The 15,799-nt window shown below is 40.1% G+C and overlaps 1 protein-coding gene across 6 annotated transcripts in view; it reads right to left on the bottom strand.

Annotated features, from left to right (window-relative positions):
* Positions 1 to 15,138, bottom strand: part of synrg (synergin, gamma) — a 42,377-nt gene extending 27,239 nt beyond the window's left edge. For 4 of the 6 annotated variants that reach the window (XM_085370558.1, XM_085370560.1, XM_085370561.1 and 1 more), the window contains exons 1-8: positions 15,096 to 15,138; positions 9,753 to 9,793; positions 7,050 to 7,186; positions 6,474 to 6,601; positions 3,679 to 3,784; positions 3,464 to 3,575; positions 2,440 to 2,853; positions 403 to 681 (exon numbers count right to left, since the gene is read on the bottom strand). In XM_085370558.1, coding sequence (XP_085226684.1) covers positions 403 to 681; positions 2,440 to 2,853; positions 3,464 to 3,575; positions 3,679 to 3,784; positions 6,474 to 6,601; positions 7,050 to 7,186; positions 9,753 to 9,793; positions 15,096 to 15,130 — 1,252 coding nt within the window. In that variant the 5' untranslated portion in view covers positions 15,131 to 15,138. The remainder of the gene's footprint in view (positions 1 to 402; positions 682 to 2,439; positions 2,854 to 3,463; positions 3,576 to 3,678; positions 3,785 to 6,473; positions 6,602 to 7,049; positions 7,187 to 9,752; positions 9,794 to 15,095) is intronic. The other 2 variants (XM_085370556.1, XM_085370557.1) reach the window with 1 other exon arrangement.
* Positions 15,139 to 15,799: the final 661 nt, after the last annotated feature.

Genomic DNA, 15,799 nt, shown 5'->3' with positions numbered 1-15,799 from the left:
AGGGAGCAGTGACATAAGAGAGCCCCGCTAACAAGACAGAGGTATAAAGCAGGAAGAAATAGGAGCAGAGATTTAGGAGACGATGGAGAGACACAAGGAAGGGCACCTCAAAGACATCGTCACCTCAGCAGCGAAGAAAACATCAACTTGATTTCATTTAACAGCACGCAGGCTACAACAGTAGGATGCCCAGTCCAGGATCTAGCATAAATCAATTATAACCCAAAGAGATAGAGGAGATTAAACTGCCAGAAGAGGGATACAATTATTTTGTCAGGGTTAGAAAGAATGAAAATATTTCTCAAGGACAGAAAGAGAACTACCACCCTGATTGTTTGTTAATGCTGCAAAGCAAGAGAGAAGCAGCAGCTATGAAGTCCAGTGAACGGGTACTTCTCTCACCACTGTCACTACTGGTTTGAGGAGATGTGCCAGCAGCTGATGGGGGGAGTTTGGGCGCTGGTACCGGGGCCTCTGGTGGCTTTTCTGTGACGAAGACAGAGCTCAAGTCCTCGGTGGCCGCGGCCCAGTTCCTCGCTTTAGTACTGGGCTGAAACTGGGCTGAAACTTTAGCTCTAGGAGTCATTTCAGCCAAACTCTGCTTGGACTTAAAGCTAACCTGCGCAGTCTTATCAGCTGTGAGATCACAGGAGGAGAACAGCTTCTCTTCCAGGGATGGGCCTAGAGGGGTGGATGAGGAACAAGCTTCTTTAACACATACTAGCAACAATGCACACTTAACGCATCTATTTATAGGCTCAATTTGCAAATGAAATTAGGGATGCTTTAGTAGATTTATGTTATAACTTAAAGATTTGTGTTTGAGATCTGATATGCAAGATAAGACTGAAGCAGTCAGTAGCAGTTATAAAAGGTTGCTAATCATGGTTCAGGCGTCTTGTAGCATTATTGTGCTCCTTTCCTGTAGCGGTTTTCAAACATGAACAGCTGACAATTTTGGAATACTTTCCACAGTTTTCCTTTTCTGCATGTAGCATACGGCAGGAAATAGTCCACCTCAAAAGCATTCGCACTACTAAACCACTACTGTGCTTTAGGTATGGGAGCCGTTGGGTAGATCATGCAGGTGGCAGGACACATAACTACTTAACAGGCATTAACTGAACTTAACTATTTGCAACCCAGTGCAATCCAACATCAACTAACTAATATCTGGGCCAACTTTGTTTGTCAATGTGTTCTCACATGCACACTCAGAATGGGTATGATGAATGCATGCATGCACACATGATTCCCTACTGCACTTATAACAAGCTGCAGTAACATGCCAAAATGTGCAGCAATACACCAACAAAGGCAGGGGAAAACATGCCTGCACAATTTTGAATACTGATTTTAACATTTAAATTCAATTAGTCTTTGCAAATGTTTTAGAAAGCAGGAATTCAATCAGCATGTCTTCTAAGAATTAAGGACAGTTTCTGGTGACTAAGACTGAACAGAAATGTAACTTTTGTTCCTCTAGAGAACTCCACAGGGCTTCTTTAAGAAGCTTTAAGGAGATTTGCCCAAAAACCACACAAAATCCCACATACAAAAGCACACTAACAAATTCAGTGACAGATCTTTTTCTTGAGCTGATAACAGCAGGCACTTTAACCATTATTACCCAAAGTACAGCCTTTCTCAAGGGGTACCAATATATTCTTCTTTTTAACCAAACCTTTCTTTAGAAATTGCGTAAGAAGCCAAGTATCAGATATTATTTAGTGTTATTTGTTGGAAATAAGATTAAAAAAAGCAAATGAGATCATTTGTAAACAGCCCCCTAAACAGAAATGTTACCTGACTGAATTTCAACAAAGACACTGCAAGGTAAATTCCTCAGGTCTCTTAATATCAGAGGCAATCTATCCATCAGCCATCTAATCTGCTTATTCCAGATGCTAAACAATTAGGTCAGAGATGTCTCAGAGAATCAAGGATGACACTGGACGGAGGGTTGCTGAATTGCTCTGGACAGAAGGTGATCTCTGCACCCTGTCATTCACAGTCTGAGACTGAAAGCTGTCACAGAGCAGCTGCTCATCCCAGAGATTACAGGGCAAATGACAAATGACATGACAGTCCTCTACCAGTGCACAAATCATAAATTCACTATCAAAAGGAAACGCAACTACTGCATGGGGAAAAACCTACTGAGAAACAGTCATTTTCAACAGTATTCCTTATTTATTATGCATCCTTGTTTACCCTTTAGTGTTGAGTACTGAGGTCATCTGCTGGTCTAGCTAGATGCATGCTCTCACACATTAATGCAGGTCAAAACAAACCCATCATCCAGGGTTACCAGTAAAAGCATTCAGCATCAGTGATAAAAGAATCACTAATGTAAAAAATTCCTCCAAACTAGGTGGAAAAAAGGGCAAATTAGAGGGATGGGAGGGGGAGGTGTGAACAAAGCAAGAGAAGAGTTACCTTGAAATGCAGACTGGGTGCTGGTGCTGACAGCAGAGTGTTGGGTGTCAGTGTGAATGGACACAGAAGAGGGGAGGGATTGTGAGGGTGGAAAAGTCGATTGGACTTGCGACTGAGAGGAGAGGTGGAAGTTGGCAGAAGGGAAAGTGTTTACAGGTCCCTGAACAAAGTCACTAAACTCGTCATCGTCCTCAGAGAAACCTATGTTGGGGGCAGAGGATGAAGGCTGGGCCTGAGAGGAGAACCCAAAGCTGGAGGGAGTGGTGGTGAAGGAGGAAGAGGATGAGGAGGGGGGCAAAGGGAACGACGTGGGGGTATCGACGGGGCCCTGAAAGTCACTAAAGTCATCATTATCCTCAGACATAGCTGGGGGAAGGGAGGGAGCAGTGACAGACGGGTGTGATGGCGATGAGTCTGCAAAAATGAAGAAATAATGATGATGGCACAGCACATGACAAACACACTACAATGGAAGATGATTTCGGAGCTGCACAGTGCAAGAGTGAGATAATGACTTTTTGTGCAAGAGCAGAAATTGTAGATCTGCAAACTGAAGAACACTTAACTTATATTCAGATTTACTACATGTCGTTTAGATGGATTTCTGATAATTCACTTTCAAAACCGCAACATTTGTACAGATTCCAACAGCTGAAGCAGAAGTCTGCACCCAGGAGAAACTGATAAATCTATAAGGAGCCTTGAGATGATTGATGCAGGTTATAGTATTACAGAAATGAAACTTATACTCAAAAGTGTCCTTGAACAGATCTCAAACTGGCAACATGGAGCAGCAAGTTAATACTGCTAGGTTTCATAGTTTAGAAAGGTCGGGAAGCACTGCACAAGATGCGGTGTATTTGTTAAATGCATCTCCAAAATTTCCTCAAATACACAGGGGTGAGTTAAGTAAAGAATATTATACAGTGGTCTGGTGAACCAGCAATCACTCAGTTATTATAAGGTTTTTTTTAAAGCAAGAAGCTTTAGCAGAAAACACTTTTAACTCCAAGTGCTAAGGTACCTGGCTTCTGGGTCTGAGATGATGGAGTGGGGTGCATCTTTGCATCTCTGCTGAAACCGTCCAGGTTGCCTTTGATTGCCTCCAAGGCGTCATCGCGGCTCTTCTCCCCCGTCTGAGCGCAGCACAATTGGGTATCGAGAGTCCAGAGGGTCAGTAAAACGAGCAGTGGACATGCCAGGAAAAACAAGCAGAACGAGATGTGGAGAGAGGCTCACCTTGGGTTTGACACTGCTGAGCAGCCTCAGCTTCTGTTTCTGCTCCTCAAATTGTCTTCTTTTCCTGTCTTCCTCCAGCATTTTCTGCTGCTGCTCCAGACGTTTTCTAAAGGGCAAGAAGAGTACAGCATAATACATATGACTCTTAAGAAGGATGAGCTTAAAGGAAGCTTGTTAAAACGGCAGCTGAAGGTTCGTGTTGTCTGATGGAAGTTTGTAAAAACATTTCAACATTTCTCAGTTCATTCGGTTCATTCTGCGGTTTACTTATCTTATTATAGCTAGACTTACATTTTATCACTTTAACCATTTTACATATAAACTTGTGGATTAAGTATTTCTCTGCATTTTTGCCTGAGAGGAGAAAGAAGGGAAACGCAAATCCAAACCTATAATTACAAATTTATGCTCTTAAAAAAATAGCACAAATAATATTTAAATTCCTAAGCAACGGCCTTGAAGTAAAGCCGAAACTCTTCACTTTATACACTTTAATCGTCTCTTGAGTTATTGCGATGGTGTACAGAGGCAAAATTGTGAAAACTGTGTCATTTTTATATTTTAGTATTGAGATACAATGGGCAGATTTAACTGACAGAAAATGATGAAAATAAAACAACTTACTAAAAAAGAGAAGGAGGATCTATAAAAAAATAATAATGATTTATTTATGTTAATGGAGAAGAGGACCAGAAAGCTATCAGATCAGGGGTCAGCTAAGAGCAGCAGCCCTGGTGCTTAAACTGATTCAGTGTGTTAGTTTTTGTTCTGGAAAATAATCTTAAAAGGATCAAAATCCACAAGACACATTAGCCGTGTGGTCTGTGAGGCTGTACTTGGACACAGTGCTCCATTAAGATAAGCAATAAAGGCCAACCTGACATATTGCACGTTTTTTCCTGACAACAAAAATGAGATCAATGTTGCTGTGATTTGGCGCTACATACAGTCGTGTGAAAAAGTCCTTGCCCCCCTTCCTGAATTCCAAATTTTTGTCTTAAATCTTTCAGATTATCAAACAAATTTAAATATTCGATAAAGATCACGCAAGTAAACATAAAATGCAGCTTCTAAATGAAGGTGTTTATTATTAAGGGGAAAACAACCAAACCCTACAGCTCTGTCAGAAAAAGTGACTGCCACTGCCTTGTTAAATCATGAATTAACTGTGATAAGCTCTCTTATCCGATGCTGTGGCTTGACCTTAAAAAGGCGGTTCATGCTTGAAAACCCTCCAATGGGGCTGAATTACAGCAAGTCTGCAAAGATGAGTGGGTCAAAATTCTTTCACAGGGCTGTAAAAGACTCACTGCCAGTTATCGCAAATGCTTGATTGCAGTTGTTGCTATTAACGCTGGCCCAACCAGTTATAAGGTTTAGGGGGTAATAATTTTTTCACACATGGCCATGGAGGTCTGGATTTTTTCTCCCTTTAATAATAAACACCTTCATTTAGAGACTGCATTTTGTGTTTACGTGCATGATCTTTATATTTCAATTTGTTTGATGATCTGAAACATTTAAGTATCCAAAAAAAAAAAAAAAAAAAGGACATCAGAAAGGGAGCAACCACTTTTTGACACGACTATAAATAAAATTGAATTGAAAATGAATTTATTTGAATGTATAAAGATGAAGCAAACATGCTGATTTTTATTTGGTATTAACATGTTAATATCCTGTATTGTGTATTTATTTTAGTGAGACAAGATTATTTGCATGTTTGACTGCTGCTCCCCCCCGGTTGCCCCCCTCCTCTCTCTACTACTCTCTTGCTTCATATTCTTCTTCTCCTTCACACACTCACATGCACTAATTAGCACTACATACAGTACAGCTGAGGCAGCTGGGAATGTCATCAGCTTTACAGGTGTTTGGACAAATTTAAACTGTGCCCTGATGGCCTTTAATGCAAAGTTCATCAACTGATTACAAGTCATCATGACGGGTACATGAATCTGTGAACCAAATGTCATGGCAGTCCAACCAAGAGTTTTTGTGACATTTCATTTAAAACCACAAATGTCAACTTGTCAACGGGACCATCTAGGTTATTAGGACTCATCCACTGAGGACCAACAGTGACCGCACCATCTACAGTTTGGGGCTAAAATAGTACTTGTGAGACATAAAACAAGGATTCACTTGGTTCCTTTAAATGTAACGTGCAGACATCGCATTTGAAGATGCATCAATCTCTCAAGTGTACAGTCACACAAATCTAAACATTTAGAAATCAAAAAATAAATAAGTAAATTAAAGTGCAGGGAAAAGTGTGGTTTCTTTTGCAGTGCTCAAAGAAGCATTTAGACACTTTACTCCAGTAAAATAAGCAACAACACATGATTAAAACCCAACCCAGTATCCATATTCTTTAAGATGTTTGGAGTGCTGCTGTGCTGTGAGAAGATGTGGAAGAAGTCCATTTTTCAAGAGCTTTAAAAATCACCTAACTTTATGTTGTCAGCTTTGTGATAATGAATTTTCCAGCTAATCCAAGAGGCTTTACAGGGTTAGTGGGTTAGGGTTTGGGGGATTATACGTCCTAAAAAGTAGCAGAATGCTCTCAGATGGTAAACTCAGATCTTTCACTGTATTTGGGGGAAAAATTACCTAATTTGGACACTAAGGCTCTATTAAAAAGTATAAGAAGTAACCAGAAACTGAAGTTGACAGAAAATTTGAATGTGTTAAAGGGAAGTTTATTTTCCACTGCACTGTTTTTTAAGCTAGCTGCTTACTTAAACTTGATCTACACAAAGAGGAATTATAATGGAGGTGTAAAGATGACTTACTGGTGCTCTTCAGCCATCTGTTTCTGCATGTCAGCCGTGTACTGGGGTCCTGCTGGTCTCATACCCATAAACTGTGGCTGACCCAAGAACTGCATCCCAGGGGTCTGCATCCCAATCGCCATTCCACCCTGTTAGACCCCCACCCCCCCAAAAAAACATGCAACAAACTATTTAGCATTCCTGCTCCGCTCGTGTGATTATCAAATGCTTTAACCAAGGGAAAGCAAAATGTTAATGGATTAAAGTCTTGTTAAACATCACCAGGCAACAATAAATTCCTGTTAATGTGCTGGTGTTTAAAACTGTTTGTGGAGAGATTAACATGGAAGCAAATGAGTTCAAGAGGAGCTGTAAAGCCAGCCTTCCACATGAGTGAAATCAGTTAAATCAATACAGCAGTGTTTCACTACTATGTATGCACCAAATGCAGCCAAATTAGCAAGTTCACTCAAAATACTACAAGAGAATAAATAAATACATAAATAAATCCTCAGGGAAATATTAATTTGACCCCCGCCTCCCAAAAAACATATGCAAACACAGAACCAAGCACAACATATAAGAAATAGCGCTGACCTGCATAGGGATGGCACCTGGGGGCATCTGGCCTCCAAAGTTCATTCCCATCATGCCCTGCATGTTAGGCTGCATGACAGGAACCATGGGGAAGCCCTGCTGTTGCTGCTGCTGCTGTTGCTGCATGGGTACCATGCCTGCAGAAACACACAAACTCTGTTATCACATACTGTAGACATGGTTAAAATATTCTATATGTAACATGTTTATCATGCTTTGCTGAATTTATTGAGTTTCTTTTACTCTCTTTTATTGTATTACATTCAAATTTTTACATTGCATTTTTTCCTGGTACCATACTGAGATGCAGTTTCCATTGTTACTGTTTTGTATTTATTTTAATGGTTTTATTAACTGATAGCCTTGATTCTTACTCAGTGCGATTCATGTGAAGTTGATTTGGCTACTTTTTTTTGATTCACGGGTCTTGTAAAATCAATTTTTACAAGCCTTCTAGTAGTTTTTCTTCATATTACTCTCTTGCCAACAGAGAATCTTCACCAGCTGATTGCACTGACAGTTTTACTGCCTGGAGCAAGGCCTGTAAGACCGGAGAAGCTACATAGAAAACAGTAGATTTGGAGGTCTTCCCGCAATCATCATGGGGAATGTGAGGCGTCCGCAAAATAATATGGAGTCTGATTTATCGAGCTCTTCTTTTTTTTTTTTTTTTTTTATCTGAGCTCCTTATTTAGTGTAATTTTTTTAATAATACAAATGAGTGCTTGGATTTATTGGCTGCTGAAACACGGTAACTTCCCAACTTTTGGTATAAATGAAGTTCTTTGTTTCTTTATAATAATTTATTACAAGTTTAATAAGTTAATCTGTTTTTTCCTATTAATTTTTTCTTCCCGTTTTACATTCAGTTTTTACAGGGGATTCTTCTGTGTTTTTAAAAATGTACTTTTTGAGCTTCCATTTAACTGAGCACCTTTCCTTTGTGTAAATTTTTCCTTATTGAGCTCATTTTGGTCATGTTTTATTTTATTAAGCTACACTGTTATAGGCTGCGTTTAAAGTTTTTACAGCTATAATGAAGAATTTACAAACTATTGGGAGAAATAAAATGTATTTACTTACTTATCTTAGTTTAAGTTATCAAGAAAAAGAGAAAACAAAAGCCTCCAGAGGCTGGTCATAATTCAGTATTGCAAATCCATTACCATTTCTTCCGACAGCTGGAAAAAGACACAGGCTTTGCAACAGCCAAATCTGTTTCTCTGGTGACTACTGTGACAACTTGGAGCAAAACAAGAGGATTGGGGGAAGAAAAATTGGAAAAGTGTGTGTTTATTTTTTAACCAGAGCTGAGCAGCCAGCTCCGACTGGAGCCTGCAGATGATTCAACATGTTAGGGCTCAACTGGGCTGTGTAAATGGCTTGTCTGGGAGACTGTGCACATTCTAATTTGTTGGACTAAAATGACATTGCTAACAGGAGCATATAATGACCCCTAAGAGACGCTCGTCCCACCAGTGCATGCGTGGTTTATCTGGAGGCGTTACTGCAAAGCCAACAGTCTGAGTAGGATGAGCAGCCACAGCTAAATGATGGCACATCTGAGACCTGCGTTGCTCAGTGCTGAGCATTGTAACAAAGATATGAGCTGCAATGTGCCGAATCCTCACTGATCCTCATATGCCCAAGAACTGCAAGGACCAATAACTAAAAGGAAAGGACGAAAACAATCAAAGTTAACGTCAAAGGCCAACCTATCTCCCCTACTAGGCTGTCCTCCCATGTTCCTTTTAGCTCTAAAGAGGGGCATGCTTGCAGCATGTTCCTCATCATTCCTCTTATTTCATTTTGCATTTTGGTTTATTTTTCTCTCCCAACCCAGATTTGGCTTCACCCTCTTCCCCAAATGAAAGCTGAAGGCTTGATGTTTGATACAGGGGAGCAAATCAAGCGCACAAAGTTCAATCAACAGAGCAAGCACTCGATTAAAGCAACAATCATAATCACAACTATTATGGTCAATACTGTAGTTTAAACATTAATTTACTGAACTTAAAAACATGTTGGGAGGAGATTTATGTTCTAAAATGTGTCATAGTGCTGAAAGTGGACCAGGTGACAGACCCTGAGCAATCCAGGGTTTCTCTTCATCTCTTTTCATGTATGGATCTTGGTAAAGAGAAGCTCTGTTTTAGTCAACTAAGCAAAAACTACAAACTGTAAAGGAACAGAGTGCGTTTGAATTATAGCACAATAAAAAAAAAACAAAGAGCTCTACAGAGAAAGTAGATGAAATTATTTTGTAATCATAACTTAAATTTAAGTTTAATCCAGTTCCTAGCCTTTTTCAGAAGAGTACAAGGCTGCCAAAGAAGGTGACACTGAAGAGGAGATGAGCCAAACTTTTTAAAGTTATTTACAGAGCCGAGAAACTTTTGATCACATCTTGTGTGACTGATTACATCGAGGGAAGAATGACACTTATTGTGCTAATACTTGTTAGAAAATCAGTATTTCAATATCCACTTTATTTAAAATGAAGATTTCTAGTAACATTTGTCAAAATAAACAACGTTTACATTCTAAAGTGCAATATCCTGACAGTTTGCTTCAAAAAGCAATATTCTATGATCCCATTCAAATTCACACAAAACACATTTGTGTGCCATCTCCTCAGCTGAATATATTTACACAAACAGTTTGGAGGGAAAGAGCGGTAATATTCACTGCGAAATGACTCACCTTGCGGCGGTCCCAAGCCTCCTCCAACAGGATACATAAAACTAAAGAAATAAAGAAGAAAAACACAGATTATGAGATTCAAACTGAGGCTGAAGTTAAAAACAGCCTTCATTTATGTGGCCTTTTTATTCCCCGGTCCCCTGCTGAACATTTATAGCAGCAGATGACTCGTTGTCACTTAGCTGCAACAATACCATTTAAAATCAACAGCCGTTATAATAACACAACTGACGTGGAAGAGATAAGTGAAATTAGATGTGACGCCATGTTTGCTTGACAATAAATGAGATTGAGAGGCTGTGAGCTGTACAAATCAGTCCATTTTTTCAGTTTCATGTGGTCCTTCAGTTTAATTTTATTCCATTTTATACTGATCTCATTTGAGATGACAAAACAGAACCAAAAATATAAAAAAGTAAAACTGCAACCTCCTCAAAACAACTTGAAAATGCCTTCCTCCTTGCGTCAAATCTGAATCCTGTTGCTGTAATTCTTCAGATGACAGTAACACGCTCCCGTAAGCCGACAGGTAAAATTAAACACGGATGCGATAAAAGTGTGTTGCTGATGACAGTGACATCAACAAGCAGACGCAGTTTTGTTCTACAGACTCGAAGCAGCTGAGGCTTATTCACAAAGAACCCCTCAGATCCTTTGGAGCAACGTTCACGCCAGATAAACAAGAGGGTAGATGGCTGGGCGAGTTTCTGCAGGCGACTTGGACTCTTGTCGCTGTGCTGAGAAACAGGCCTTTAAGAAATAATCAGAGGAAGTCTTTCTACGAGTCGGCCAAGTCTCTCCCTCGCCGGAGCCAACCCACACAGGCCTTCGGCTATTTGTCAAATAACTTACTACAACTCACAGACTGGAAGCGTTGATGCAGAAACAAACAGAAGACGGAGCCAGCCGGGCCTCTGCTTCCAACGATTCCCAGTTTAATGTGATCATCACAATATAATACTGGTAACTTTAGAACTGAGACAACTGTGCTGACAGAAGGGAAGCAGAGAGATCACTGTCACAGAAAGCAGGCACTGGCTCATAATGCAGGCTTGTAAACACGACGACTGCAACTATTCTTTATCGATTAACCCTGTCCGTTATTCGTTATTATCATTATTCACAGAGTCATTACTATTTCCAAATATCTTCATTCACTAGCACTGTCTAACCAGCCGGAGAACCCTCATATTTCCTTGTATCTGAAACACAATTAGTAACTAGCCAGCAAACCCAGTGGAGCATTTAGCAGCTTAAGAACCACATATTTCCCTCAGGAGCTGGCAGAGAGCAAACCATATATATTCATCAGGTGGTGCTACATGTCCGCTGGAGTTATAGGTTTTCTCCAACACAAAACGGGCCTCTGGGGAGGGAGTACGCACACAGACACAACTGGAGTCCCTGTTACCTTAGTTAAGGTCTATGAATTTTCCTCGTGTTTCTGTCCTTGTAAAAAACACAAGTTGTTTTCGTTTGAGTAATTTAAACCCCACTTTAGAAAACTGGTCAATTACAATCCTTGAAATTTTGAGTTTTCCCAATGCAAGAGGAACTCTGAAGTGTCCAATGTGATAACATGGAAATGTTGTGTCTGCATGGGCTTACTTCAAAGAGCCAAAATTATCTGTTATTTTAAGGGTTAAAGGTACTTTTTGTAATTACCCTCTGCAGAATTTACCTAAAGCTTTCTCTACCGGGTGGCACCGTTTTACCAGTGGGTGTGTGGGTTAGCCGTTTCTCCAAGAGGTTTTGCCTTTTGCAGGCTTCCATTGTTAAAATGGATGTGCTTTAATAACTTGCCTGCTTAAACAAAAGGTTCAATTGAATCACTGTGCCATCTTGTGTTACCTAATGGTAGTACATGAAATTACAGCCCTGCTGCAGCTCAACTTCAACATAGTACTGTACATTTATGATTTGGGACATAGTCACAACAGCTATTTGTTCAAGTCCTCCTGAGTCTGTCACATTTAATTCACACTAATGTGAATTTATGGGCACTCTTGGTGCTGATGAGTGGTCCTCTTTTCTCTGCTCATCTAAAAACATTTAAACTCAAAGCAAGAAGCCAGCGTTTCCCCTCACAGGATACTGTTGTAATATGACAAGTACCAGAGGGTTTCAGATTCTCGCATCTGCTCACTGGAAGATTTGCAGCTTAAAAAGCTTTTTGAGCATGACGGCACTACTGTCTGCCATCCTTCAGCAAATCAGAGGTCATGGCCGAGTGGATTAACATAGAGGGAGATAAGCGGCGACAGCAGCTGTGGACACCAGGCAGGCCTGAGCCTTGTAAAAGGTCTGGATTCATCTAATAGCTTATCAAACTGCTTTAAATGCTTGGGGACAGAAGGGACAGTTTCAGAGTTTTTAGCCAGAGTCGTTACTGTTAAAATTATTTGCTCTCATAGAGGAACAGAGAGCAAACTTAAAATCACTCCTATAAAAAGGAAAAGCTTACTTTTAATAGACCTGCCACTTCTGCTACATAAAGATCTAAAGCATTTACGTACAAACAACTGATTATTTAGGGCTTTGTTATTTACCCAAAGAAACATGCTAGAAATTCTCAATTTTCTGCCTTACGAATGCACTTTTTCCTCATTCGCTGCTAATGCTGTTGCTTCCATAGATGCTATTATGTAGGAAAAAGTCGCCATGGCTGGAGCCAATGAATCTATCGGACGGCTGTTATTAGGTGTTATCAGCCAACTGATTGACATTTGGCTGATATATTAGCCAACGGATCCACCACTGAACTCAGAAAATGTTATCTTATTTACTGATTTATCAGTTGTATTGATTTTAATGTCATTATTTGTATTTCAGAGCTGAAAGCCCCTTTTAAAAAATAACTTTAGATATCCATGTATAATGAAGATTTCTTTGTTTTCTTGATATAACAGAGGGAATAAACAGAGCAGGAAAAATGTCATTGGTATCGGCCCAGAATTTTACAACTAATGCATCACTAAAAGTAACCGAAGGCACTCTGAAAAGCAAGCACTAATCATTTTCTCTCTCATATACAGGAACATCGTGAGTTGCCCAGTTTGGAAACAAATTTAGAGAGGCTTGAACATGTGCAGGGGGGGGATAGTGGATAAAAAAGACAAAGGATGTTGAATATGGAGCTGCCAGGCAGGTGGAAATGAAAAAGACCTCAGAGGATGTTCACAAATGTAGTGAAGAAGGGCATGCAGAGGGTTGGTGTGTCAGAAGAGAAGGGTAGAGTGAGACTGAGATCGAGGTAGGTGATCTGCTGTGGCAACCCCTAAAGGGAGCAGCTGAGAGAAGAAGAAATATTCTAAATAGCTGGTGTAAAAAGTATGGTTTCTGCACAGGATATCATCTGACATTCATAAAGTATTTAATCACATGCCTTGTTGAAAACAGAGGATCTGCATGGAGCCTACAAACTAGGGCTGTGCGATATGACCAAAATCTCATATCCCGATATAAGAATTCTATCGTCCGATAACGACATAAATCGCAAAAATATAACATTTTCTGTAAATTCTGTGAATCTCGGGCAGCTCGACTTGCGGGAAGTGTTTCCAGCTGCGCGTCATGTAGCTGGAGTCGAGTGTTTTAACCGATGCATGAAACGATACATTTTTAGACATAAGTTGTAAAGGCCGCCGTTTTCTTTGTGAGTATTTATTACACGGCATGCTGCGGGGAAAAGCCTGTTCTAACGTTTGAGTCTAAGGTTTATTTTTTAGCACCTGGCGGCTCTGTTTTTACTTCTCATCCGTTAATAATCTGGTCTTTCACGCGATTCAGTTTATTTTGAAAAGTCTCAACAGGATCTTGAGCTTTATTGTGAAAGGTTTATGTGGTACATAAACAAGCGGATACGCGATGGTGTTACCGTCTTGTTGCTAACCACAACGCATAAAAACAGGTGCTTGTCCGCCTGTAGTGTGGTTATATTAAATATAAGAGAAAGAGAGAACTTAAAGAAATTAATATAGCCACTACAGTGACCATCAAAACGGTGAAAAAATATTGCTGTAAACAGTTTATTTTGCGACACCACGAAACAAACGATAGCGTAAAATGAAACCATAGACGTTTTGTCATCCGATATATATCGTTATATCGAACAGCCCTACTACAAACTACAAAAGGTTGCTGGAATTCTCAAACAGGCTTCACCTCCTGGCTTTGCACTTTAGCATTCAGGTACATTTTACTTTTATCATACCCACGTTGTCATTTCTTGCAGCTACTCAGTTTCCAAGATTTCCAAGATTGAAGTTTCCAAGATTGTTTTTTACCAAATGGGACCACTGATTATAAAAAAAGTCACACTGTACCATGGAAGTAGATACTTTAAAAAAAAAAAAAAAAAAAAAAAAAAAAGGATTTCCAAAGTCAAAGTTAAGCATGGCCCATCTCATAAATGACACATTTTTTGAACATATAAATATAGCCCAAATCTACCAGAGTATACATTAGAGGTTTTACCAGCCACAGTGAAAGAATGGCACAGACAGTCTTGAGGGCTTTGGTTTCACCTGTCAGATCAGTATCACCTGGCTAGCCTTGTAGCCAGAGTATATTTATTATTCAGGGTGCTGGAGCTCGTGTTATGAAAAAATCATGAGGCTGGCCTTTTCATCTCCTCTGCAGACCATCATCACACTGCTTTAATAAGACACCTGAACATCTCCTCACCATTTACAGCTACTTACTGGAATATGCATGTGCGACAGGGCTGATTATGTAATTCAGCAGAGAGTTATTAGAGCAATCTGACTCTTGAAGAAGGGCTTAGAGTCTCTGCTGCTTGGTGTGTTACAGGGACAAAAACTTAACTAAATCAACCCCTTCCCCACAAATCTTCACGTCCTAATGCTTTATCTTCGTAAATAGCCAACACCATACTAAATCCCTAATAATAGAAAACATAATTCTGAGAAAGTGTAAATATGTGTCCCTACCAGCCACCCACAGGCCTGCCTAGCAATGCTACAAGAGATTCATCTAGCAAGTATCGCGTTATATCACCAGAGACCGAGAGCAATGGACACTATGACTACCACAGAATAACTTAAGCGTGAAATCTGTTAATATGACCACACCGTGGAGTTAGTCTGGTCCACTCTGAACATGGACAGGTAAAGGCAGAAGGAGCCAGCTAACGTTAGCTGTGGCACCTGACTACGAGCCATCTCATCTCATCTCCCTGCTCCGACAAACTAAGCCAGCCTTTATCGCGATATTTGAGGGCGTCCTCGTGGCTAAATGTGAAGCCCCGCGACTGTCGGGGGTGAATGTTTCACGCACAAATTACTTCCCCTGAAATGAGTCAGTTTAAAATGGCTAAAATACCTGCCACCTCCCCCAGATCCTGGCCGCAGCGCCATCTTGATAACAGCAGTCACTAAGAGGAAGACGACGTCACTACTTAGGACTGTGTTGTGGGACGTTCGGTGCCCTGAGTTCAGTCTGTCAGGCACACCTGCCGGCTCATAGCAGGGCTAATTTTTAGTTTTGTTGGCTTATTTGTTGTTGTTTTTTCCTGAATTACCCCCCCCCCCACCACAGGTCCACATATACATTTTACCTTTAACCTTAAGTCTTCATATTCCACAGTTTGTTTCCACCAGTGAAATTTCAACTTATTATTTCGGTAGTAATATCTTGGCGCTACTTCTAAGAAAGACAAAATGCTGAGATAATACATAATTAATAATAATTCACTTTTTTTCAATGTCTTCAGTAACCTGGATGCTCTCTTTCTCCAAATGACTGAAGCTAACAGTTAAGTTACTAGTTTTTGATTAACTTTGTTAGCAATGTCAAGGAAAATTGATCTTTTTTTAAAACGACATGATGTGTTTTTTTTAAAGACTGTAATGTTAATTCCCGACAGGTGTGCTATTGCGAGGATTTGTATTGTCTAATATGGGGAAATTATATTGTCTTGCACTGACTGGATGCTGGTGTGTGTGTGTGTGTGTGTGTGTGTGCACAGAGAGACAGCCAAGTTCGTAATGGATATAAGGAAGTTTTTCACAAAAAAGGAGCCAGAT

Source organism: Diplotaxodon limnothrissa, linkage group LG14 (genome assembly GCF_057381915.1).
Source record: "Diplotaxodon limnothrissa isolate DT_005_m linkage group LG14, D_limnothrissa_male_GT1.1, whole genome shotgun sequence".
Taxonomy (NCBI): Eukaryota; Metazoa; Chordata; class Actinopteri; order Cichliformes; family Cichlidae; genus Diplotaxodon; species Diplotaxodon limnothrissa.
Note: the sequence above shows the minus strand (reverse complement) of the source record. Positions and strands in the feature narration are given on the sequence as shown.